The sequence below is a fragment of the Salvelinus namaycush genome, chromosome 31, assembly GCF_016432855.1.
Source record: "Salvelinus namaycush isolate Seneca chromosome 31, SaNama_1.0, whole genome shotgun sequence".
In the NCBI taxonomy this organism is placed as follows: domain Eukaryota; kingdom Metazoa; phylum Chordata; class Actinopteri; order Salmoniformes; family Salmonidae; genus Salvelinus; species Salvelinus namaycush.
In genome coordinates this window covers 15,688,225-15,713,653 of record NC_052337.1, presented here as the reverse complement: position 1 = coordinate 15,713,653, position 25,429 = coordinate 15,688,225, and the positions used below count along the sequence as shown (strand labels likewise).

Below are 25,429 nucleotides of genomic sequence, written 5' to 3'. Positions count from 1 at the left end.
CAAGCTTGGCATTGGATTTAATTAACCAATGTTTAAATGTACAGACAATTTGACAAAATAATTGAAAGGATAAAGACATTGTGCTCTAAAAATACAGTTTCCTTAGCTTGTCCTGCCTTGTGCATAGTTGATTTATTATCTGCAATATGCCCGCCCTGCTTTCAAGACTGAGGTTTGTGCAAAGCATTATCATAGTTAATTGTCTCTTCCACATAAGGTAGAGACTACAGTAGGACGTAAAGCAGCATCTATTTGGCCCATTCTTCTTGTGATAGTGTAGCTACAATAACACTTCTACCAAGACTCTGCTTTTCAACCCCATAATAACCCTTAATACCTGGAATTTAAAAAGCCATTCAAACAGATAACACTGCAATACTGAGACATTAAAATGCCACCTAAGAGTAATGATTGGCTCTGTTGCTAAGCAGTTATGGTATAGGTACTTAATGACCACATTCTAAGCGTTGGATGGATTCAAGACTTAAGCCAAAGGTATCATGACTTTAAAGGCTCAGTGTTTTATATACATTTCCACACTACGAGGTTAGAACACAACTGTGAAAATGATAATGCCCTTTTAGTGTAAGAGCTGTTTGAAAAGACCACCTGAAATTTCAGCCTCTTTTGGTGGGATGGAGTTTTGGCCAATAAGAAAGAGTTCCAAACCTCTCTGCCAATAACAGCTAGTGTAAGACCACTCCCAAACAAAATGCTTGCTTGAGAAATTGCACCTTTTTCTTTTCTTAGGGGCAAATTTTTTTATATATATTTTTTAAACAATCACAGTTTGGTACTTAATTGTTACCAAGAAATGATTTGATATCGAGATAAAATGGCTGCATTTGACCTGTAATACTATGAATACTGAGACGAATACAAGTATAAGTCTACGTTCCAATATGTCCATAGGTCCACATTGGAACCTAGAGTTAAGCTCTTATATGCACATTCTAGGTTGCTCTAGCTTATTCTTCCTCACCAGATGACCAAACAGGAAAGTATATATATATATTTTTTTTAACTTCACAGTCAGTCTGTCTCAAATGATACCCTATATAGTACACTACAAACAGTGCACAAAATAGGAAATAGGGTGTCATTTGAGTACCATTAATCACATCTAAGTATTTTTCATAAGTCACTGTCAGCCAGCATAGTTCACTTCACAGTGTAGTTGCTTGGTTGGTGTCGGCTCTACCGTTTGCGGACCTTGGTCGAACCTGGGTTGAAATTAGCACCAGGAGCATACTGTAAATATTTGAAAGAAAACATCCTATTTTCGACCCAGGTCTGGTACTCTAGTTCTAAGCTGGTTCTCTGCCCGTACCCAGTGTCTATGCCTTGCTCTTCTTCTGCAGCCGGGTCCTGGTTGGTTCTGTGAGGACCAGTGGCTCCTGGACCACCATGGCAGGGTACTTCCTCCCCAACATCTCCACTTCCACCTTCTGCCCTACAGAACACAGCTCCACTGGCAGGTAGGCAAACGCCAGGCTCTGCTGGGTGGTGTAGCTGTAGGCCCCAGATGTAGTGTTACCAACCACCTAGGAGAGATAGAGAAGGTTGCAGGAAGGCAAACAGTGGGTGGAAGTGTAAGCCTCTAATGTTGTGTTGCCTCTATACCACACACACACACACACACCTTAACCCCAAACCCTAACCTTAATCCCAAACCTAACCCGTAAGCCTAAAATAGCATTTTAACAAATTAATTGAACAAAAACACAGAACTCTGTTACTACTACAAAATCAAATCAATTGTATTTGTCAAATGCTTTGTAAACAACAGGTGTAGACTAACAGTGAAATTGTTTCTTACCTTGTCAGAACATTCTGGTGACTTGTCAGGACACTGTGGTCCTGATAAGGTAGGAAAACAATGTACACACACAGCTCACCTTGCCATTGAGCCAGATAGTCTCGTTGCCCTCTGGGTCAACATCATCCGTTTCCATGGTGATGTATGACAGCTTCCTCTTCAGACCTTTAGCTTTGATCTCCTGCAGCGCTGCCTTACCGATGAAGTCAGCATGCTGGAGACAGACAGGGAGAGATGTTAGTGTTGGTATGTGTGCTTTATTTATAATTAGCATAAATAACCCCAAAAATAATACAGGTGTGTAGGAGAAAATGTTAACTAAGTAGACTTAGTAGGCCACAATTTCATAACATCTCAAAAATAAGCTACACATTTGAATATGACACCTCGATTTGAACACACAGTGGTTGACTGGTGAAACAGCAGTAGCTAGTAACAATGTCTACCTTGTTGAGTTTGATGAAGTAGTCCAGACCAGCTTCCAGAGGGTTGGTGTCACAGTTCATCTGATGAGACAAAAACATCAGTCCAACATCCACAAACAACTTAAAAAGGTGTGTGTGTACGTACCTCTGCACCCCAGCCTCTGAAGCCTTTCTCCAGTCGTAGTGATGACATGGCGTAGGTACCAAAGTTGTCGATGCCCTCGTCCTCTCCTGCAGCCATGATAGCCTGGTACACAGCTGCCATGTCCTTGTGAGGAATGTACAGCTCCCAGCCCAACTCACCTGAAACACAATCCGTTAGTTGAGCTGTACATGCACTCACATACTCTTAGAAATGTTTAAGCCCACAAACACACGCACACCTGTGTAGGAGATCCTAATAGCTCTGAGGTTGATGCCACCCAGTTGAATGGGTTTGCAGTGGAGGAACTTAAAGCTTGCATCGCTCATGTCCTCCTGAGTGAGTTTCTGTAGAACATCTCTAGCCTTTGGTCCAGCCACACCCAACACCCCAATGTCCTCTGTCACATTGGAAATATCTACATCATACGCCCCCTCTGCTACCTCCTTCTCCATCCACCTGGGGTTAGGAAGGGATCCATAGGGTTATATTTACAACTTGAAGGAACTCAAAAGGAAACGAAACTCTGGCACAATGTTGATTCAACTAATTAGTCTTCAATATGAACTTTGATTAGTTGAATCATGTATATTAGTGCAGGGCTGGAGCAAACCCTGCCCCCACATGGCCCTTGGTGGAAAAGATAGGTCACCACTAGGGGGTGATATACAACACCAGCAGACTGTCTCAGGGTGTATAAGAGACCGTGAGCTGAATGAATAGGTAGAATAGAGATTCATTTGTTTTTAATGTGCTGTTTGCCTATTGGAGCAGAGGGGCCGTTAAAGTAGCAGCTGCTGTAACTACCAGTGTTTCTAAGTGGGTTAGAATAATGTTATATAATGGATTACTGAATCCTTTTATATGGGACGGCTTGACTCTACACCTTGTTAGCTGGCCTGGGCTGCTTAGAGTCTGTCTGCCTGTGTTACCTGAGGTCATGCAGCTCTGATCCAGATCCTGTGATGAGGAGGAACTCTCCAGGTGTGAGCTGGGTAATGGTGACCTCAGCGTAGACTCTCCCAGTGGGGGTCAACATGTGGCTGATGTTAGTCAGGCCCACCTGACAGGGGAGAGAGTGAAACCTAAATATAACATAAACCTCTGCCTGAGCAGCAAACAGAACACTGCCACCTGTTGGCAATAGTGAGTTATATAGGGACTTATACAGTGGTGCAATGAGCTGTCTATGAGAGTGAGTGAGTTTTGCCTGGTGCGATGCAATGATACATTTAGTCCCTCTCGTTTTGGGCCTAGCATTGGTGAGATACAGTAAGATGTAATATAAAAGCACAGTGAGTTGTGTATAGAATAGTTGTAATACAGTGAGTTGTAATACAGTGAGTAGGTGTGTGGTGTTATCCTTACCTTGGGCATAGTGTTGGCGAACAGTCTGTCCAGCAGTTTATGAGAATCTTTCCCTTTAACCATGAACTTGCCGAAGGGTGTCAGGTCAACGACCCCAACCTTCTCCATCACCAGCTTACACTCCCTCCCCACCGGACCGAACCAGTTGGTACGCCTGAAACTGGGCCTGGGGAGTAAAGACAGACACATGTGGGTTAGTTACTTGGTTAATTTAAAATGTAATGGCAAAGTATTGGCTGAGACAAAGCTGCACAGTTGTGAAGAGGGCATGGCAGTGCCTCTTTCCACTAAGGAGATTGAAAAGATTTGGATCCTCAAAAAGTTATACAGCTGCACCCCGAGAGCATCTTGACTGGCTGCATCACCGCATAGTACGGCAAATGCACCGCCCTCGACTGCAAAGCGCTACAGAGGATGGTGCGGACAACCCAGTACATCACTGGGGCCGATCTCCCTGCCATTCGGGACCTCTATATCAGGCAGTCTCAGAGGAAGGCCCAAAAATTGACAATCTCCAGCCACCCAAGCCGTCATTTTTTTTTTAAAAATTAACCTTTATTTAACTAGGCAAGTCAGTTAAGAACAAATTCTTATTTACAATGGCGGCTTAGGGGCAGAACGACAGATTTTTACCATGTCAGCTTGGGGATTCGATCTAGCAACCTTTCGGTTACTGGCCCAACGCTCTAACCACTAAGCTACCTGCCACTCCGTCATCAAGGCAAAAGGGTTACTACATGATTCCATATGTGTTATTTCATAGTTTGGATGTCTTCATTATTATTCTACAATGTAGAAAATATATTTTTTTTTAAAGAAGAAAAACCCTGGTATGAGTGGGTGTGTCAACTTTTGACTGGTACTGTACACACACAAAGAAAAGTATGTGGACACCTCTCGTCGAACATGTAATTCCAAAGGTGTTCGATGGGGTTGAGGTCAGGGCTCTATGCAGGCCAATCAAGTTCTTCCACACCGATCTAGTCAAACCATTCCTGTATGGACCTTGCTTTGACCTCAGCATTGTCATGCTGAAAACAGGAAAGGGCCTTCCCCAAACTCTTGCCACAAAGTTGGAAGCACAGAATCGTGTAGAATGTCATTGTATGCTGTATCGTTAAGATTTCCCTACAATAGAACTAGGGGGCCTTGCCCGAACCTTGAAAAACAGCCCCAGACCATTATTCATCCTCCACCAAACTTTACAGTTGGCAATATGCATTCAGGTAGGTAGCGTTCTCCTGGCATCTGCCAAACCCAGAATCGTTCATCGGACTGCCAGATGGTGAAGCGTGATTCATCACTCCAGAGAGCATGTTTCCGCTGCTCCAGAGTCCAATGGTGGCGAGCTTTACACCACCCCAGCCAACACTTGGCATTGCGCATGGTGATCTTAAGCAACCTGTGAATGTTGCAAATGAGGACAGACAATTTTACCATGCTATGCGCTTCTGCACGCAGAGGTCCCGTTCTGTGAGCTTGTGTGGCCTACAACTTTGTTACTCCTAGACGTTTCCAGTTCACAACAAAAGCACTTACAGTTGACCGGGGCAGATCTAGAAATGCAGAAATTTTACAAACTGATTTGTTGCAAAGGTGGCATCCTATGACGGTGCCAAATTGAAAGTCACTGAGCTTTTCAGTAAGGCTATTTGACTATGGAGACTGCATGGCTGTGTGCTTGATTTTATACACCTGTCAGCAACAGGTGTGGCTGAAATAGCCGAATCCACTAAGTTGAAGAGGTGTCCCCATAAGTTTGTATATATAGTAGAGGTCGACCGATTATGATTTTTCAACGCCGATACAGATACCGATTATTGGAGGACCATAAAAAGCCGATACCGATTAAATAAAAAATATATAAAAAATAATTTGTAATAATGACAATTACAACAATACTGAATGAACACTTTTCTTTTACCTTAATATAATACATCAATAAAATCAATTTAGCCTCAAATAAATAATGAAACATGTTCAATTTGGTTTAAATAATGCAAAAACAAAGTGTTGGAGAAGAAAGTAAAAGTGCAATATGTGCCATGTAAAAAAGCTAACGTTTAAGTTCCTTGCTCAGAACATGAAAACATATGAAAGCTGGTGGTTCCTTTTAACACGAGTCTTCAATATTCCCAGGTAAGAAGTTTTAGGTTATAGTTATTATAGGAATTATAGGACTATTTCTCTCTATTATACCATTTGTATTTCATATACCTTTGACTATTGGATGTTCTTATAAGCACTTTAGTATTGCCAGTGTAACAGTATAGCTTCCGTCCCTCTCCTCGCCCCTACCTGGGCTCGAACCAGGAACACATCGACAACAGCCACCCTCGAAGAAAAAAATAAAAATAAAATTGGGCACATGACAGCAGTGTGGTTTTGTCCTGGTGCAGCTGAGTGTGTTAGAATGTTCATGGACGCATGAAAGTGCTGTTTGAATTAATGCTTACGAGCCTGCTGCTGCCTACCATCGCTCAGTCAGACTGCTCTATCAAATCATAGACTTAATTATAACACACAGAAATACGAGCCTTTGGTAATTGATATGGTTGAATCAGTAAACTATTATTTCGAAAACAAAACGTTTATTCTTTCAGTGAAATACGGAACCGTTCTGTATTTTATCTAACGGGTGGCATCCCTAAGTCTAAATATTGCTGTTACATTGTACAACCTTCAATATTATGTCATAATTATGCACAATTCTGGCAAATTAATTACGGTCTTTATTAGGAATAAATGGACTTCACACAGTTCGCAACGAGCCAGGCGGCCCAAACTGCTGCATATACCCTGACTGCTTGCACGGAACGCAAGAGAAGTGACAAAATTTCCCTAATTATAAGAAATTCATGTTAGCAGGCAATATTAACTAAATATGCAGGTTTAAAAATATATACTTGTGTAATGATTTTAAAGAAACGCATTGATGTTTATGGTTAGGTACATTGGTGCAACGGCAGTGCTTTTTTCGCAAATGCGCTTGTTAAATCATCACCCGTTTGTCCAAAGTAGGCTGTGATTCAATGAGAAATTAACGGGCACCGCATCGATTATATGCAACGGAGGACACGCTAGATAAACTAGTAATATCATCAACCATGTGTAGTTAACTAGTGATTATGTTAAGATTGATTGTTTTTTATAAGATAAGTTTAATGCTAGCAACTTACCTTGGCTTCTTGCTGCCCTCGCGTAACAGGTAGTCAGCCTGCCATGCAGGCTCCTCATGGAGTGCAATGTAAGGCAGGTGGTTAGAGCGTTGGACTAGTAACCGGAAGGTTGCAAAAACAAATCCCCGAGCTGACAAGGTAAAAATCTGTCGTTCTGCCCCTGAACAAGGCAGTTAACCCACCGTTCCTAGGCCGTCATTGAAAATAAGAATGTGTTCTTAACTGACTTGCCTAGTTAAATAAAGTATACTTTATTTTTTATTTTTTTAAATCGCCAAATCGGTGTCCAAAAATAACGATTACCGATTGTTATGAAAACACTGAAATCGGCCCTAATTAAATCGGCCATTCCGATTAATTGGTCAACCTCTAATATATAGTGTATTTATTGGGTAGAGTTGGTTGCCAGACTTAACTGTTATAAAATAAGTTATACAAAGACATGGTGTTAGGAAGGAGACTATTCACTGCCAGTACTTACATAATGTTGCATCACTGAGTCCTTATACAGTAGGTTTTATAGTTTTACATATGGAAAACTATTTTCATATACCATGGGCATAATTTCATAAAGAAATCCCACAGGTTGTGCTAAATTCTTTGAGTCAATAAATAGCCTAGTCAGCCACTGGTGGGTGGCCAAGTGGAAGCTAACCCTGGGTTTGAGTTGGCCAACAATCTTAAACCTGAGTTTAAACGGGCCAAATGGAACCTAACCCTAAGTTTGATCTCCAAAACACCTCCAGCTCTTAAAACAAAAGTGGTTTCAGACTAACACCTGATGAGGATGAAGACTAATATTATCAGTCTATAAGGGTATTGAACAGTAGCTACACAGGATGTATTTCCCAAGGCATTACATGTAAATAAATGTATTTTGATGTTCTCTCTAAATGGTTCTATTGTGCTGGCTAGAGTAACTGTTACATAATGCCATGTAACAGTCGGTGAGCTCACCTCTAAGACCCATATATATATATTTACAGGGGGTGGTCTCCACTCCTCCACTGGGAGCTGTCCAGCCTATCATAACCTCCCCCTTCCATCCCCCCCAAAAAAGAACAAGTCCTTGAACATTCTAACACACACTCAGCTGCACCAGGACAAAACCACACTGCTGTCATGTGCCCAATTTTTTTCTTCTACTTTAAGTCCATCAAAGCATATACAAAATGAATTTATATGAATGATATAAGTACAGAAATGGTTTGCTCTGTGGGAAATGAATGTCCTACTAGTCAGTGACAATTGCGTGGAGTTGAGTTTGTGACAGCAACTATGTGAGATTGGAAATCCCAGGACATGGTGTCTATAATACTATGATCTTCTATGTGGAGGAACCCCTTACCTTCTAACGACTCTTGTGTAGCTTGTGAGCGTCAGAGCAAAACATGTTACACGTGTGTGTTCGTGAGTCTCATAGATAACGTTTAATAGTTTGTGTATCAAACTATTCCGACTCCACAGATGTTTTTGTAATAAGACCCGGCCCTGGCCCCTTCGGCATCCACCCATGTCTCACAAACAACTCAGCCCCAGTTAATCACACAGACTAATGGTTGGTATCTGCGGATGCAGACAAAATAGACAAATCCAATGGTATGACTCTGTAGCTCAAAGTCACAATGTATAAAAGGGGTTTGAAGTCCTAAATCATGCCGGCGTTATGGTGGGACTCATTGGGTTAACGCTCAGTGTATTGTCATATTTGTACTGATTGATTGACTGGTTTGGTATCTTACTTGTAACTGGCATTGTCTCCAGGCTTATAGAACCAGTGAGGCTGTTCCCAGCCGGCGTGGAACCCCATGGAAGCTTTTCCCTTTAGCAGCTCATACACACCACTGGTCCTGTTGGTCGGACGGCCAGCAAAACGCTCCTCTTTAGGGTAGCCCACTGAGGGAGGGGGGAAGGAGAGCAGAAGTGGGGGATAGAAAGAAGAGTTGACAGCATGAGCGGTTGTGAGTAGATGCGCTTGTTTTGTAATTAAAGCGAGAGCTACAGGTAGTGACGTGTGTACATCTGTTCATATCCTTTACTAGTTTCTAGCCCAGTTATGGATCATTTGCAGTCAGCAATGGGCAAGTGAGCTCAAGAGCTCAAAATCTTTGAAAAGTGCATCAGGTAAAGAGCTTTTTTTTGTCTTAAAGGGGCTGTGTTGTATTTTGAGACAGGCTTGCATAAGCTAAGTAGGCAGAGTGTAGCATAATTTGTCTGATTCTCTAATAGTGGTATGGGAATAATGATGCATTTTATTTTGTAAAGTGGTTTCTTGCATCAAACACCACTATAACATGTTCAGTCACCTTGTCTGAAGGACAAGTGGATAAACAGGTTAATGTCAAGACCTGCATGTTTTTTTCAAAAGTTATGGAATGTAAGCACACATTGGCTGCTACTGTAGACTGAACAATAGAACAGCTATGTCCATGTTAAAATGTTATGGGATGCATTTTCTCCATTGCTTTTGATGGTAGACCACTCTCGTCGGCCTACATTATGATCTATTAGCCACAGTAGCCTACTTGACCACTGTTAAAACAAACTTAAAGCGGGTACAGCCTCAGTGTTCACAATAAACACGCTGGAATTTGCACAGGATTTTCACAACCGTCAAGGTTGTGCAGATCTGAAAATTTGCTCAGTGATGAAAAACATTTGAGGGAACATTGGTAGTGACTACTCACCCATGTTGTTGAATCCATAGGACTCTCTGGCTTTGGCACACATGTAGGGTACAGTGGTCCATTTTCCATACCGGTTGGGGTCACACTCAATGAGGTCATAGGGGGGTTCCCCTGTTACGATCCAATCACTGAGGAACTTCCCAATGCCACCGGCGTGGATCACTCCATACCTGGGACACAAACAGACCCTGAGGTATGCCTTTAAGCTACAACCTCCTACTCCCTGTCAATCAAACATAACAAGGCTTTTATAGTTCCCACAATAGGGAAGATGCTTAGAAATTTCACACTACACCATCCAGTCATATTGATTTCAGCATCCACCCGACCCCATCACACACACAAACACTCCCGTTTACCCGAAGCCGATAGCGGTCCAGTAGTTACGTGCCCCCTGGTGCGGTCCGACCATAGGAAGGAGGTCAGGGGTGTAGGTGATTGGTCCAGATACAATGTTGATGATGTCAGCATTCTTCAGCACAGGCACCATCTCCATGGCCATCTCTACGTGGTGCATGATACGGTCCAGGTCTGACTCAAACAACTCCTTACCAAAACCTGTTCAACACACACAGAGAGAGTACAACTGAGGTTAAGGCATAGAGAGCGAGGGCGAGAGAGAGGGTGAGAGCGAGAGAGATCAGCAGACAGACCTGGTGGTACTCCATCTCTAACCCAGGAGTCCTGCAGCACCATCTTCTCCTCTTTCTCGTAGGGTCCAAACAGCAGTCCATCTCTCTCCTGTCTGAGGTAGTAGGAGCCCTCCAGGTCCCTGATCACTGGCAGCTCTGCCTTTAGGGCCTTTACCTAGACACAACAAAACAAACTTTATTAAACATCAAATCAAACGCTGTTAAACATCACAACACATTTACTGTAAAATATGCACAATGAAGGATAGTTAATACAGTAAGACATTAAGATGTAATTAAATTAGTACCTCAGGCACCGTTGCCGTGACAACATACTGGTGATGGACAGGGATAGTGGGGTGCTCAAAGCCAATCTGCTGGCCAACTTCCCGGGCCCAGAAACCTGTTGACCAATCAAAGATTAGTAATGAGTTCATGGTCTGCACAGGAAATTGATGAGTTTTGATGAGACCAGGAAGCAGTTAACACAGACAGTTGGGAGAAAGACACCACCAGTATGTAAACAGCAATCCCTGAACCGCTCCAGTCTCCACCATAAGGAAAGCAAAACAAGGTTAAGAATAGAGCCTCACACACACTTACACTCTCTGCCCTCTACCAACCAGCCTTCACTTCTTGAGACCAAAACACTGTAAAGCCAACTGGGTCCCACAGAGGATTGTAAAAAGATAATGACATAAATGGAGGCATGTCTTGAGTATAAAATTGTAGAATATTAGAATCCCATATACAGAGTGTATAAGCTGGCAGCTAAGAAGAGTGAGAGCATGACTTACTACAATACTATGGTGTACTCTATGCCACTCAGATATGGGCTGTGTTTGAAATTGTACCCTATTCCCTATATAGTTCACTACTTTAGGCAAGAACCTTGGGTCTCTGGCCAAAAGTAATGCACTATATAGAGAATAGGATGCCATTTCAGAATGAGACCTGCTATATTACACTAACAGAGTTAACTGTCTGAATATGGCGCCAACACTATGGCTCCACCACAGAGATCCTATTAAATTACTCAAATGTTTTATCTTTATTCTAATTCCGAATTTTAAGGGCTCCACATCTTAGGACAGGGGTTCCCAAACTTTTTAACCTAAATAGAAAAACATTAGCTGACATGGGCTAGGTGATCTGGACATTTGACAAGTTATAAATAGCTCTCTAAGGTATGCAATGACTGACATGACAAGAAGAACTGATGATGCACTACCCAATTTCAAAATTGCACCTTGTGCATTCTACTATAACAACTTTCAAGAGTAAGTTTAAAGCCCCCCCTGCAAACCCCTCGCACCCCCACCCCACAGTTTGGGAACCACTGAGATCGGAGACTCCCTGTTCTACCAGCTGATTCACTTTAGAGGGAATGTCAAGTTACACTCCGACTCACTCCATAGAAGCTAATTTCTGTTTTAAACTTCATCAAAAGGCTTCATTTTCTAGGAGCTATTTCAGTTTAAGAATCATTCCAGTTTCTTTTGAAGAGGTCAGCTGAGATTGCAACACCTGGCTGTTGGTGATAATGTGATCTGATTTGGTCTTATTTTATGACTGTGGTTGTATAACAAGACAGCTCTTTCCCAAAGCAGTCGCCTTCTTTTGGGGTTTAATGACGGTGTGTAAACCAGCTTTTTAGAAGCATTACCGGGGTTCCCAAAGCCTTTCTTGGGAGCATTTTACTGCCGCCCTGCTAATTAGCTTCCCCACAGAAATACTGGCACAAACATGAATGTTCCTACCCCATAACATTCTGAAGGTGAAAGAAAACTGACCAGCCATAGCCACTAGATTCACAAAGTAATGGATACACCTCTTAAATAAAAACACTCACTCACTACAGTACCTGTGTATGTCACAGAACTATTGCTTGACCACGACAAGCGCAAAAGTCAATTCATAATATTGCACAACTTTATATATATATATCCATACACTACACAGCTTTAATAAGAGACACCCATAAAACTGTACACATAAAATAATAATTTATGACATAACCTCTGTGTACAGCAAACTGACTACTAACCAGTATTCATGGGTTGCATGTTTCGTCACAATGTTGTTTTGAACGTTAGTTTTGGACTGATTCCCAACAGCATTCTACTCAAATGCATTGTCAATGAGTGTTGATAAAGATTTTATCAAAAGTGCATTACAGTGGCTTGGAACTACAATGACAAATCAAAAAAAGGAAGAAAGGAAAAGCATGTCATTTTGATGTCACCAAATTGACTTTAGCTAGCTAGGACTGAGGGGAGGTCACCAGATTTTAGCTAGCTAACATTGCTAGCTATTTTTGACAAACTTTGCTAATAACATTGCAATCTGTCTGAAGTCAATTTGATGACATGATAATGCTGGCAAAGTTGTTCCCTACTAAATATTTTACTACTTCAGCTTAAGTCATTGTATTTCCAGGCACTATAGTTTAATTTAGACTAAACAGTAGTTAGCATTTGTCCAGAATGACTGTGCTTATCACCACTTTACCAAGGGCACCACTATGGAGCTGCCGATAGAGGGCGGCTAGAGAAATGTCATAATAATGTCATACTGCGACTGAGTGACGGAGGTGCAACCTATGAAATGGAAGACTGTTGCTACTGGTCCCTAGCCAGACAAACAATGATTTGTGGGGCGAAAGTCCGACGCGTGTCAACTGCGCTCTCTCTCTCTATACACACAGACACACACCATGGCCCCTGCAGCCACCACAGCTGTTTGTCCCCACAGATCAGACTGGTAATGGCCTGCAGGAACTAGTTGTGACGGGGAACAAATGTCAGATAACCCCAGTTGTTGACTTCTGCTGTAATCTGCTGAGTTGCAACTGTTCTACACCAGACCCTGGCTCAAAAACAGTGCATTCAGAAAGAATTCAGACCCTTTGACTTTTACCAGATTTTGTTATGTTACAGCCTTATTCCAAAATGGATTCAAATTTTCCCCCCTCATCAATCTACACACTACACCCCATAATGACAAAGCAAAACCGTTTTTTTAGAAATGTTTGCAAATGTATTTAAAAAAAATCTAAACTGAAATAATAATTAGTCAGACCCTTTACTCAGTACTTTGGCAGTGATTACAGCCTTGAGTCTTCTTGGGTATGACATTACAAGCCTGGCACACCTGTATTTGGGGAGTTTCTCCCATTCCTCTCAAGCGCTATCAGGTTGGATGGGGAGTGTCACTGCACAGCTATTTTCAGGTCTCTCCAGAGATGTTAGATCGGGTTCAAGTCCGGATTCTGGCTGGGCCACTCATGGACATTTAGAAACTTGTCCCGAAGCCACTCCTGCGTTGTCTTGGCTGTGTCCTTAGGGTCGTTGTCCTAATGGAAGGTGAACATTCAACCCAATCTGAGGTCTTGAGAGATCTGGAGCAGATTTTTAAAAATTAAGGACCTCTCTCCGTCCATCTTTCCCTTGATCCTGACTAGTCTCCCAATCCCTGCTGCTTAAAAACATCCCCACAGCATAATGCTGCCACCACCATGCTTCACCGTAGGGATGGTATTGGCCAGGTGATAAGCGGTGCCTGGTTTCCTCTAGACGTGACGCTTGGCAGTCAGGCCAAAGAGTTCAATGTTGGTTTCATCAGACCAGAGAATCTTGTTTCTCATGGTCTGAGCGTCTTTAGGTGCCGTTTGGCAAACTCCAAGCGGGCGGTCATGTGCCTTTTACTGAGGAGTGGCTTCCATCCGGCTACTCTACCATAAAGGCCTGATTGGTGGAGTGCTGCAGAGATGGTTGTCCTTCTGGAAGGTTCTCCCATCTCCACCGAGGATCTCTGGAGCTCGGTCAGAGTGACCATTGGGTTCTTGGTCACCTCCCTGTCCAAGGCTCTTCTCCCACGATTGCTCAGTTTGGCCTGGTGGCGGCCAGCTCTAGAAAGAGTCTTGGTGGTTCCAAACTTCTTCCCTTTAAGAATGATGGAGGCCACTGTGTTCTTGGGGACCCTTCAATGCTGCATACATTTTTTGGTACCCTTCCCCAGATCTGTGCCTCGACACAATCCTGTCTCAGTGCTCTACAGACAATTCCTTCGACCTCATGGCTTGGTTTTTGCTCTGACATGCACTGTCAACTGTGGGTATGTAGACAGGTGTGTGCCTTTCCAAATCATGTCCAATCAATTGAATTTACCACAGGTGGACTCCAATCAAGTTGTAGAAACATCTCAAGGGTGATCAAACAGGATGCACCGGAGCTCGATTTTGAGAGTCTGAATAATTATGCAAATAAGATTTTTTTTATTTTATACATTTGCAAACATTTCTAAAAACCTGGTTTTGCTTTTTCATTATGGGGTATTGTGTGTAGGTTGATGAGGATTATATATATTTTTTTGCCCATTTAGAATAAGGCTGTAACGAAATGTGGAAAAAGTCAAGGGGTCTGATTACTTTTGGAATGCACTGTACATAAATACTTAAACTACGTGTAGGGTCTTATATAAATCGCTCATTTTAGATTCCGCTTTCACACTCTCAAACTGGGCAGTTTGGCTGATTTGAACAACATCAGCATGTTTACATTTTCCAGCTCAGAGGGACATACGTACTCTCTACTTTTAAAGGTTGCCCTGCCCCAATTCTGTAGAATACAGCCAGTTGGGCCAGGGCAGAGCTTCTGGGGAGGCAGAGTAGACAGCACACATGTTTACAAGCTCCTTGTAGCAGGACACACACAGGGCCATTCACAGACCCTCCCAGGAATAACCTCTAATGAATAGACTCATTGGAAGTGGGGCTTTGTCTGACACAGGCTCAGCTATGTCCAGAGTACAACCACCTCCACACCTCTAACTAACTAGTTAATTTCCCTCCCTCGCTTATATTTATGAGCACCAGTGATAACCTAAATAGTTTCTGAAGGCCAGAGACTCTGATAAACAAGGTTTCTCTCTCTCGTTGAGACACTGTCCTTTCACTGGGGGTCTCAGTGTCCTGTGCACCTTTAGTAGGTCACAGGGCCAACTTTTGAAACCGATCCTTCAGGGGGAGACGCATTCCAAGAACCACAACCCTTTACCTTACTCTGGGGGTTCTCATTGGTCAAAGTGCCAAACAGTGATGGGGTGTAGCATTATGAAGGTAGGGTTGGAGAAGGGGAGGTAGAGATGGAATGGGGTGAATGTGGGAGTGAAACAAGGGGGGAGGAAAGGGGCGAGTTTGAGACAGTGGAAGGAAAGAGATGGAATAGGGTGAGTGTGGGACTATAATTTGTGTGTTACTTGTGTATTGTATTTGTGAGACATTCTACTGCACTGTTGGAGCTACTGCAGAAACATAAGCATTTCACTGCACCTGCTATAACGCCTGCAAATATGTATACGCAACCAATAAACTGATTAGATGTATATATATATATATATAATTTAAGGTGGGAGGGATGGAACGAAATGAGTGTGGGAGTAGAGGGAGGGAGGGAGCATTTGAGACTCTGGTGTTTGTGAGGAATGCTACAGCAGTACTTCAGGATCTGCTTTCACATGGAGTTATTTCTGCAGACCATAGCTCCAGCAAGCATAAATCACATATCCTACCATGCATGTGGAAAGGTGGACTCACCCACCCACTAAAGGAGAGAGAGTAGTTTGACCTGAGGGTTAGAGAGTTGTATTGTAATGAAAGATATAAACTTCCCAATTATATGTATAGAGAGGGAGGCTTCCGGAAGTGCTCTTTTTTGGAATATGTTTTTTCTTCACAAAAGATCCTCCTCCTCTTCCTCCCAGGGTTATTCCCACAAATACGAACAAAGCTCACAAAATGTCCAAAACTCAACCACAAATCAGTGGGCCTATTCCAAAGTAGTATAATGAAGTTGAGAGATTTAACTCCTAAGTAAAGGAGTGAGTTTAATGGGTGTAGTAGCTACTGTTTATGAGTACAACCAAGGATGTTCTGATAAAAAAGAAGCACACAAAACCAAAACTGGACACACAGATAAGACTCTCAGACTGCAGTTTGTGTTTGTGTCTGCAAAGTGCAAACACAGCAACTGACACAATCACCACAAACTCCCACTACCCGGCCTGTATATGCTGTACTATTTTACTGGACCATATGGAGACAATAGTCATTACTGCATTGGTCAAACACTATAAATCCACAGTGTCGTTTCAAACAACAGCAGCTTCAACGACAAGGTTTTAGATTAAATCCCTCAGCTGCGCTATGGGATGTTTCCATTGTACCCCTGACAAAGTGGCTTTCATTTGGCCCCAGCAGATTTATGTGCAGCTATACATTTCTCTCTCCATGTTGATTGTATGCAAAGTGTAATGTATAGGACAAGGCTGTAAGGCTCTCACCAGCCGTGACTTATGCAATAACACACGTCTATGGGCAGTATATCTGCAGATCCCTTATAGGAAGTGTTATATCTACCAAGCACTCGTTATCCTCTGTAGCTCAGTTGGTAGAGCATGGTGTTTGCAGCGCCAGGATAGTATGTTCGATTCCTGGGACTACCCATACGTAAAATGTATGCACGCATGACTGTAAATTGCATTTGGTTAAAAGCGTCTGCTAAATGACATATTATACATTATATTAATATTATAGCCTAATTCATCCTGTCTACCAAAACAAAACATATCAATTTTTTTGCCTGACTGGACAATGTTGTAGCTGCTGTGAATCAACTACGTATCAAGCACTAGACAACATTTAGGTAGTTACAGGCAGCAGGTAGCCTAGGGGTTAAGAGAGTTGGGCCAGTAACTGAAACGTTGCTTGGTTAAAGCCCCAAGCAGACTAGGTGAGGCACTTTACCCTAATAGCTCTGGATAAGAGTGTCTTCTAAATGTCTTAAATGTAGTTACAGCTTGTTAACATTACACCAACTGAGGAAATCAAGTTGAGTTGACAAAACATAATGAGTAAAATTCTAAGATAGCTGACTGTTATTCAAAGATGACTTGCCTATGTTTTTTTTATTGTAATAAAACCATTTCTACCCCTTTTTCTCCCCAATTGGTAGTTACAGTCTTGTCTCATCGCTGCAACTCCCGTACGGACTCGGGAGAGGTGAAGGTCGAGAGCCATGCATCCTCCGAAACACGACCCTGCCAAGCCACATTGCTTCTTGACACACTGCTCACTTAACCCGGAAGCCACCCGCGACACAGCCCGGGATCGAACCCGGATCTGTCGTGATGCCTCAAGCACGGCAGTGCCTTAGACCGCTGCGCCACTCGGGAGGCCCAGTCAGCTACGGTTTGACTGTTGTACATAGATGATGTTAACACTAGGTTGTCAAATGAGTGGACCCAAACTGCAAATTCATGAACTTAAAGAAAACATCAAAGTTTGCAGAGAAAAGGCACATGGAAACCCAAGATTCACTAAGGAATCAGAAACTGTTTGTTCTTCAAGATTTAAAAAAATCTGTCAGCAAAGTGTTAAACGTCTGCTGAAGAGGCGTCCTTCAGCTGCTGCTCTGTGATTGGCTAAAACCTGTTGGCCTGTTTGGATAAACTGATGAGGGAATGGAGGGCCAGGGGTCATAATATTAATGGGTTTAGCAAAGCTAGAACAAAGCAAAGTAAACCTACAACGTGCCCCCGTCCTCCTCCTCCAGGGACCCATAAAGGAGAGAGCAAACTTCAGGCAGCTGCAAATTGAATCAGTTATGCAAGGAGGTATGATAGTGGTGACAAAACCTTGCCAACTAAATCCTCCCAGAACTGGTATGACCCAGTTCAAACCATGTGACCCTGCTTCCCCTGAACTCAGAATGCTGTGTATATGGTAAAATGTCCCTAAGATAGCAGCCTTGGAATAAGAGCAGTTCAGACAAGAGTCAGAAAGACAGAGGCTCAGCACTGGGCCAAATCAAACAAGAACTACAACTGAACTCACCCCTAAAGTATTTAGGTTCATCAACTTCTTTGTCCTCAGGACTGGGGTCCTAAGATCTAATTTGTCTGTGCCGAGTGTGCTCTTTACTGTAGTCTATACCCAATTCTACTTTTACTACGGTAATCTCTTTCGTCTGTCTACAAGCAGTAAAAAAAAAATACACAGCCAGTGGCTGAACTGAAAATGAGTTAATGAGGAGAGACTGGTTTGATCGACTTGAGAGACATGGGGTTCTGCATTTTAACCAACCCAAACTGGTAAACCAGGTCTGTGGGTTTAGTTTCTGACAACCTGGAGAGGAGCTAGAGGTGTTAACTTCCCCAGCTCACCCACCCAGATTGGTCTGTGTTATACAGACAATCTGACTCACCCCAACTCGTTGAGAAAAATCTTCAACTGAAGTTGTTGTTCAAGCATTTTGGCCAGCTCTAATCATAGTTTCTCAATGTTTGCCAGTGAGATTTCAATCTGACCCAAGAGCTGTGAATAACAGGACTGTGTTGCTGAATGGACAAACTGCAGTCAGTTTTAAACATTAGAAACTCATCTATAGCCCTAAATGACCTCTACATGCTGATATATCTACAAGATACTACAGTGCATGATGCAATGTATTGATACAATTGATCTAGAAGTCAACAGTCAATGCATGTTCTGTAGTATGGTCACTAATGTTAGTTTGGACATACAAACTTGTGCGAGGAGCAATCAATCATGATTTGCAGCACAAACACACTCTGTACAATAACATAGAGCCTGGACCCAACTACATCAACGCTCATCTGGCAGACAAAGTTCTAGTAGGAAGCTAAGCCTCCCAGTTTGCCAAAGGTTCTTGTTTCTATTCTCCATGTATGCAGCAAGAAGTACATGTTGTGCATGTATTCCTGCATGCAATTGTATGTACCAGTGATGACCCAGTCCAGCCATTACAATGAGCCTGTCGACAGATTCTGCCCTCCTCTAGCCTCCATTGAGGTTTACATAGAGACAGATATTTTGCCACTGACAAGTATTCGACCACTGACCTGTGGCGTTGACTATGCGGTTCGCTCTGATGGTCCCGTGTGGGGTCTGGACATCCCACTTCCCATCACTGGTGGGTGTGAGGCCAGAGACCAGGGCTGGGTTGTAGATCTGGGCTCCATACATACGGGCCCCAGCAGCCAGGGCCATGGTTAGGGAGTAGGGGTCAATATGGCCATCTCCTGGGTTATATAGACCCGCTAGCACCTGGGGAGGTAGATATAAAGTGTTACTGTCATGTCGTTGTCTACTGGTTCAAACAAACGTTCTTGGTCAATGACAACTTTAAAGATACATTATGGAAGTTTTGTTTCCCTCAAGAGCCCCCGCAGAGAGAAAAGTTGTGTAAAGCCTCTTTAAATCATTAGAGTATATCCACTAGGCTCTTAAGTCATGACATGAAACTGAGATCACAATGATGTCTATTAGCCTGGTCCCAGATCTGTTTGTGCTGTCTTGCCAACTCCTATGGGCATTGTCATACCAATGGAGTTGGCAAGACAGTGCAAACATATCTGGGACCCAGGCTACATGTCTATGGCGCATGAGAATGCGTTCCTCCGGTCCAGACCAGAACAATAGATATAGAGCCATGGTTATAGATCAGTGGTGGCTGGTGGCACTTTAAAAATGGAGAGGACAGGTTCATAGTAATGGCTGGAACGGAATAAATGAAATGGTTCAAACACCTGGTTTTCCATGTGTTTGGTACCATTCCATTAACTCTATTCCATCCATTATTACCAGCTGTCCTCCCCTCACTAGCCTCCTCTGACAGATATAGATCTTTTTGGTTCAGGTCCGGACCTTGTCCATGTTGAGCAGGGGGAAGAGCTCCTTGATCTTCTCAGGGGTGATGAGCCACTGGGGCGTGGGGTGCCAGTGGGTTCTTGCCATCTGGTACTTCAGCTCATCCACTCTGACTGGGGTGGAGGCAATACGGATACTGCCGGGCTGGTGGAAACCCACTGCCTATAGACACATGGATAAAATGTGTGAAACATACATACAGAGTGTATCATAAGTATTCACCCCCCTTTTTCCCCACATTTTCTTGTGTGACAAAGTGATATACAAATTAATTTAATTGTGATTTGTTGTCATTGAGCTACACAAAGAACTTCATTAAATTAATACAAATGTAATAACTAAAATAGTTATTGCAAAAGTATTCACCCCATTTATTTAGACAAGCCTAAAATAGTTCTGGAGTCAAATTTGGCTAAACAATTCTCATAATAAGTAGCATGTCAATCCGTTATGTCACGCTAATAACTGGGGTTGGCATAATTCCTCTGTCCCCCCTATATACAACATATGTAAGGTCCCTCAGGCAAGTATTGAATTTCAAGTACAGATTCAACTACAAAGACCAGTGAGATTTTCGAAAGACTCATAGTAAAAGGGCAGTGATTGGTAGATTGGTAACAATAACAAAATAGACATTTAATATCTCTTTTAAGCATGTTCCAAGTTAATAATTATGCTGTGGATTATGTATTAAACCCCCCCCAGACACATGAAAGATGCAGTCGTCCTTCTGAACTGAGCTGCAGGACGGGAATGAAACTGCTCAGGGATGTCACCATGAGGCCATTGCTAATTTTAAAACAGCTCAATGGCTGTGAAGGAAAAAAAACTGAGTTTACTGTATTTACTCCACAATAATGACCTAAAAAGTAGAATAAAAAAATATACAGAATATAAATATTGCAAAACATGTATCCTGTATGCAACGCCTTATGTTTGTGGCAAGTCAAACAACACTGAGTTACTGCCTCCTTATTTTCAAGGATGGTGGCGGCTGCATCATGGTATGGGTATGCTTGACATTGGCAAACAGAATTTTTCACAATAAAAATAAATGGGACGGAGCTAAGCACAGACAAGATCCTAGAGGAAAATCTGCTTCAGTCTGCTTTACACCAGACACTGGGAGAGGAATTCACCTTTCAGCAGGACAATAACCTACAACACAAGGTCAAATTTACACTGGAGTTGCTTACCAACAAGACAGTGAATGTTCCTGCGTGGCCAAGTTACAGATAACTTAAATCTGCTACAAAATCTATGCCAAGACTTGAAAATTGCTCTCTAGCCAACATCTAGAATAATTTTTAAAAGACTAAATGGGCAAATATTGCACAATCCAGGTGTGCAAAGCTCTTAGAGACTTACCCAAGAAGAATCACAGCTGTAATTGCTACAAAAGGAGTTAACATGTATTGACTCAGGGGAGTGAATACATGTCTAATCAAGGCATATTAATGTTTATATTCTTCCAATTTCACAATACAGACTATTCTTTGTGATCAATGACAAAAAAAAAAAACTTATTAATTTCAATCCCACTTTGTAACAACAAAATGAAAAAATCCAAGGGGGGTGAATACTTTGATACCCACTGTACATAGATACACTCATACAGACATTATATAATCCGTTGTGCTGTGGTTGACGTGTAGTATACCTGTCCTGTCTCGGCCTCCAGACTCTCATACAGCTTGATGCTGTGGTAATGGACCTTCTTCAGGTTGATACCAGGGTGGTAGTACGTGGTCAAACCAGCCTGGAACAGACAATAAACATGGACACTTAGAGGAGGCATGGTCATGTAAATGGAAACACTGACAACACTTGATCTACTGTATTGACCCTGCAAGTTTGCAAAGCAATGATTTGAAAGTGCATCTTATAAAATCATAGTAATACACATTTCAACAACATCATGTTATCTCCATTGACTTTAACTACACTACACAACCAGGGCATGCAGTTCACATGTTCCTAACATAGATACATAGAATGAGAAGTTTGATAAGTCTACTAGGAAAGTTGGCCCCTTGACATTAAGGGCAGCATATTTATGTAGGGTAACCTATATGGGATAGGGTTGGTTGGAAGGGGGTTATAGAGAGGCAGAATTAGGTCATCAGATCCTTGGCAGAACCATATAGGCCTGGTTCTTTGACAGCAGCTGTCTTTGACAGCTACCATAACTTAGATCTTCTTACATGCCTCCATCTGCTTCTTGAGAATCTCCCTCTGCCGAGCGGACTATCTGATATCTCGCCGTGGTATCTTCGGTTGGGTTTTTCCTGTTAACTGTAAGTCACTCTGGATAAGATGACTAAATTACAAAATGTAAATATCTTCAGTGTGGTCTCAATGTATTTTTCCCCATGTTGAATATCTCTGAACTCCTTTATCTTTTTCTCTAACAGTTCCTTCTAATAGTGGGTGTGTGTAATAACTCCTTAACTTATTCAAATGTTGGGGAACATGAAAACTTCCATGCATTTGCTAACTTATGTATTAGTAGAAGAACGTCAGGTCGAAACAGGTGTCAGACCATCAATAAATGGGCGAGTTCATTTGCATGCCCCGGGTGGGTGGAGATTTCACTTAAGGGGCACAGGGCCTTGCAAAACGAACTCTCCCAATACGTTTGTGTGCCCCCCTGACTGACAAACAAAACAAGACTCTATCCATGAACCCCTGAAGCCATCTGTTGCTCCCAGACAGTTCTGTCTTCCCTCATATGGTTAAGATAAGGTTTTGGGACAGGTAAGCTGATCCTAGATCTGTTTTAGTTTTTGTTGTTGTTGACCTACAGCGTGCCAGGTGGATCCAGCGGTCAGTTCAGACTTCTCCAGCAGGACCACATCCTTCTGTCCAGCCTTGGCCAGGTGATAGGCCAGACTGACTCCAACACAGCCCCCTCCGATGATCACCGTCTCAGCCGCGTCCTTCCATCTCTTCCCCAGGACCATAGTGCTGTCCCTAAGAGGGGGAAGAGGGGGTAAAGAGGGGTGAGATGAAAGGAGACAGTGAGATTGAAATTTGAAAAAAATGTATTCATTGATTTGAATGCATTTGAATCTATTTCAATACAGGTAAAGATGTGTAGAGTAGTTATGTGACTTCTATGAAGCAGAAGAGATTATTGTTTAGAAAATCAACCCTGACCAGTTCTGACCTGACATATACCCCTGGAAGGAAATGCAACACATGTTGCCATGAGATCACTCAGACAGCCTGGCACATTATTGTCAATTGGAGATATAGGCTATATTGTTTGTCACATTATAAACACAGAGAACATTAGCGCGTCAGAAGAATCTCATGGTCTGTTCAGCAGGGAAGTCATGTGCATTATGCAAACTGAATTAAAACGGTTGGGTTGTGGACAGACCCATAATAACATTACGCTATCAAAGAGCCCCTTATAGCCTACCGGACACCTCTGTGGTCTCCTCCAACTGTCCCAAATGTGAAATCTGTAACCTTACTGTCGGATACAAGAAAGCTGAAAGGGTAACATGAGTTGTTTACGACAAGGCAAAAAATGCACGAGGGGGCTTACCCATTTCCCACATGTTTCTGCGAAGTGTAGTTTATTGTACGCAGTGGAAGACACACAATGGCGCGATATGCGGTAAAATCTCTCCGGAGGTGAGTATTAATTGCGTTAAAAAACCTAGACATGGTTTAACTAATTAAAATATCTATTGAAACACCTCAAAGCATACCAGAACCACCTCTGCCTAATCCCCCACCGCAATTTACTGCAGGCATCCTATACCAAAGCACAATTGTGTTAGCTGAACACGCCCTCGTCCGCGCAGAGCGCCAGTCAATTTAGGCACAGTGAAACTTGGTGCGTTCAAAACAACTGGGAATTCAGGTAAAAACGAGTTCAGATTGGGAAAAATCGTGACATCAGTGATCTTCAGGTCGGAGAAGTTGGAGCTCTAGGATCTGGCCTTAATGACTATCTTGGTTGAAGATCGATCTGGCCTTAATCGCCATGTACTCGTATAATCTCCACCCGGCACTCCACGGGACTGGCCACTCCTCAGAGCCTGGTTCCTGCCTCTTCCCAGGTTCCTGCCTCTTCCCAGGTTCCTGCCTTTCTAGGGAGTTTTTCCTAGCCACTGCTTCTACATCTGCATCGCTTGATCTTTGGGGTTTTAGGTTGGGTAAAAATGGCTTTATAAAATACATTGATTGATTGATAGCATGATGCTCGAGTTTCCAACTTGTAATTCCGATTTGGATGCCCGTTTAAAAGATTTTTCCTAGTCGGAGTTCGTTTCTTTTCGAGTTCCGAGTTGTTTTGAACGCACCAACTGTGTCCAGACCCTCCCAGTCTAAAAATCCCTGAAAGGTTAACTCTTTAGATACCATCGGTCAGGCTGTGGCTCAAATATAGGTCACTGGTCTAGGGAATAGAAGGGCCCCAGCGTATAACACAAAAGGTAATATACAAATAAATTAATAATACACACAAAATGGATAAGCACGGTTGATATTGATGATATTTAGTCCAATAGACCCTTTACAAAATCTAGTTTTTGTGACAAGATCTATCTATGTCATTGTCATCTAATGGCAGTGTAGACAGACAATGCTTACATAACTTGAGTCGACATCAACTGCCCATAGAGCATTGGCCAGGCACAATCTCACCTAGCCTACACAATACACATTAACCAGGGCCAGTGATGTGTAATGACACAATATGGGTAAAGAACTCAAGTTACTCTGAGCGACACACCGGATAAGAAAACTATTAGGACAAGACTAGAATATTGAATTCCTTTGTGGGTGACATTAACAGTAGGCTATGGACATTTAAACAAAATCTCTATATATTTAACCTTTATTTAACAAGTCAGTAACTTCTTAGTTACAATGACGGCCTATCCCGGCCAAACCCTAACGACACAATTGTGCACCGCCTTATGGGACTCCCAATACAGCTTGGAATCGAACCAGGGTCTGTAGTGACGCCTCTAGCACTGAGATACAGTGCCTTAGACCACTGCGCCACTCGGGAGCCCCCATGTTAATACTCCCACTCAATTGGTGTAGCACATTTCACAAGGGCTCCTGGATTGACACAGGAGGTTATGTGCTGTTTTTATCAGTCCCTGCTGGTCTGCTGGTCTGATGTATTAGATCCAGTCTGAACAGGCCATGGAGGGACATAGAGTTGCATCCCAAATTTGACGAGAGCTCAATAGGGAGCCATTTGAGACACACACAGACTTACAGTATCATCTACTATTATATAAGTACAACCCATAGAAACCCCCTGGAACAACTGACCTGCATTCAGGTTGTATCTGTTGATGAATGCTATTGGTACTATTGTTACAAAACAGGGAGTTTAACCATAACTTAACCATATGTTTCTAAAAGTGTGCGTGTATGTGCGTGTGCGTGTGTATGTGTGTATCCACACATTGTCA

General features: G+C 42.6%; 1 protein-coding gene across 1 annotated transcript; it reads right to left on the bottom strand.

Moving 5' to 3' along the window:
* LOC120025444 (dimethylglycine dehydrogenase, mitochondrial-like) lies at positions 1–24,248 on the bottom strand. The gene is made up of 17 exons (XM_038969984.1): positions 23,539–24,248; positions 22,787–22,955; positions 21,643–21,741; positions 19,980–20,144; positions 19,175–19,379; positions 10,561–10,655; positions 10,274–10,427; positions 9,980–10,178; positions 9,621–9,790; positions 8,676–8,829; positions 3,755–3,920; positions 3,319–3,449; positions 2,628–2,845; positions 2,390–2,547; positions 2,266–2,325; positions 1,899–2,033; positions 1–1,544 (listed from the first exon to the last, which is right to left on the bottom strand). Exons 1-17 carry the CDS (start codon positions 23,658–23,660, stop codon positions 1,338–1,340), a joined length of 2,607 nt encoding a protein of 868 aa, XP_038825912.1. The 5' UTR covers positions 23,661–24,248; the 3' UTR covers positions 1–1,337.
* Between the last annotated feature and the right edge of the window lie 1,181 nt (positions 24,249–25,429).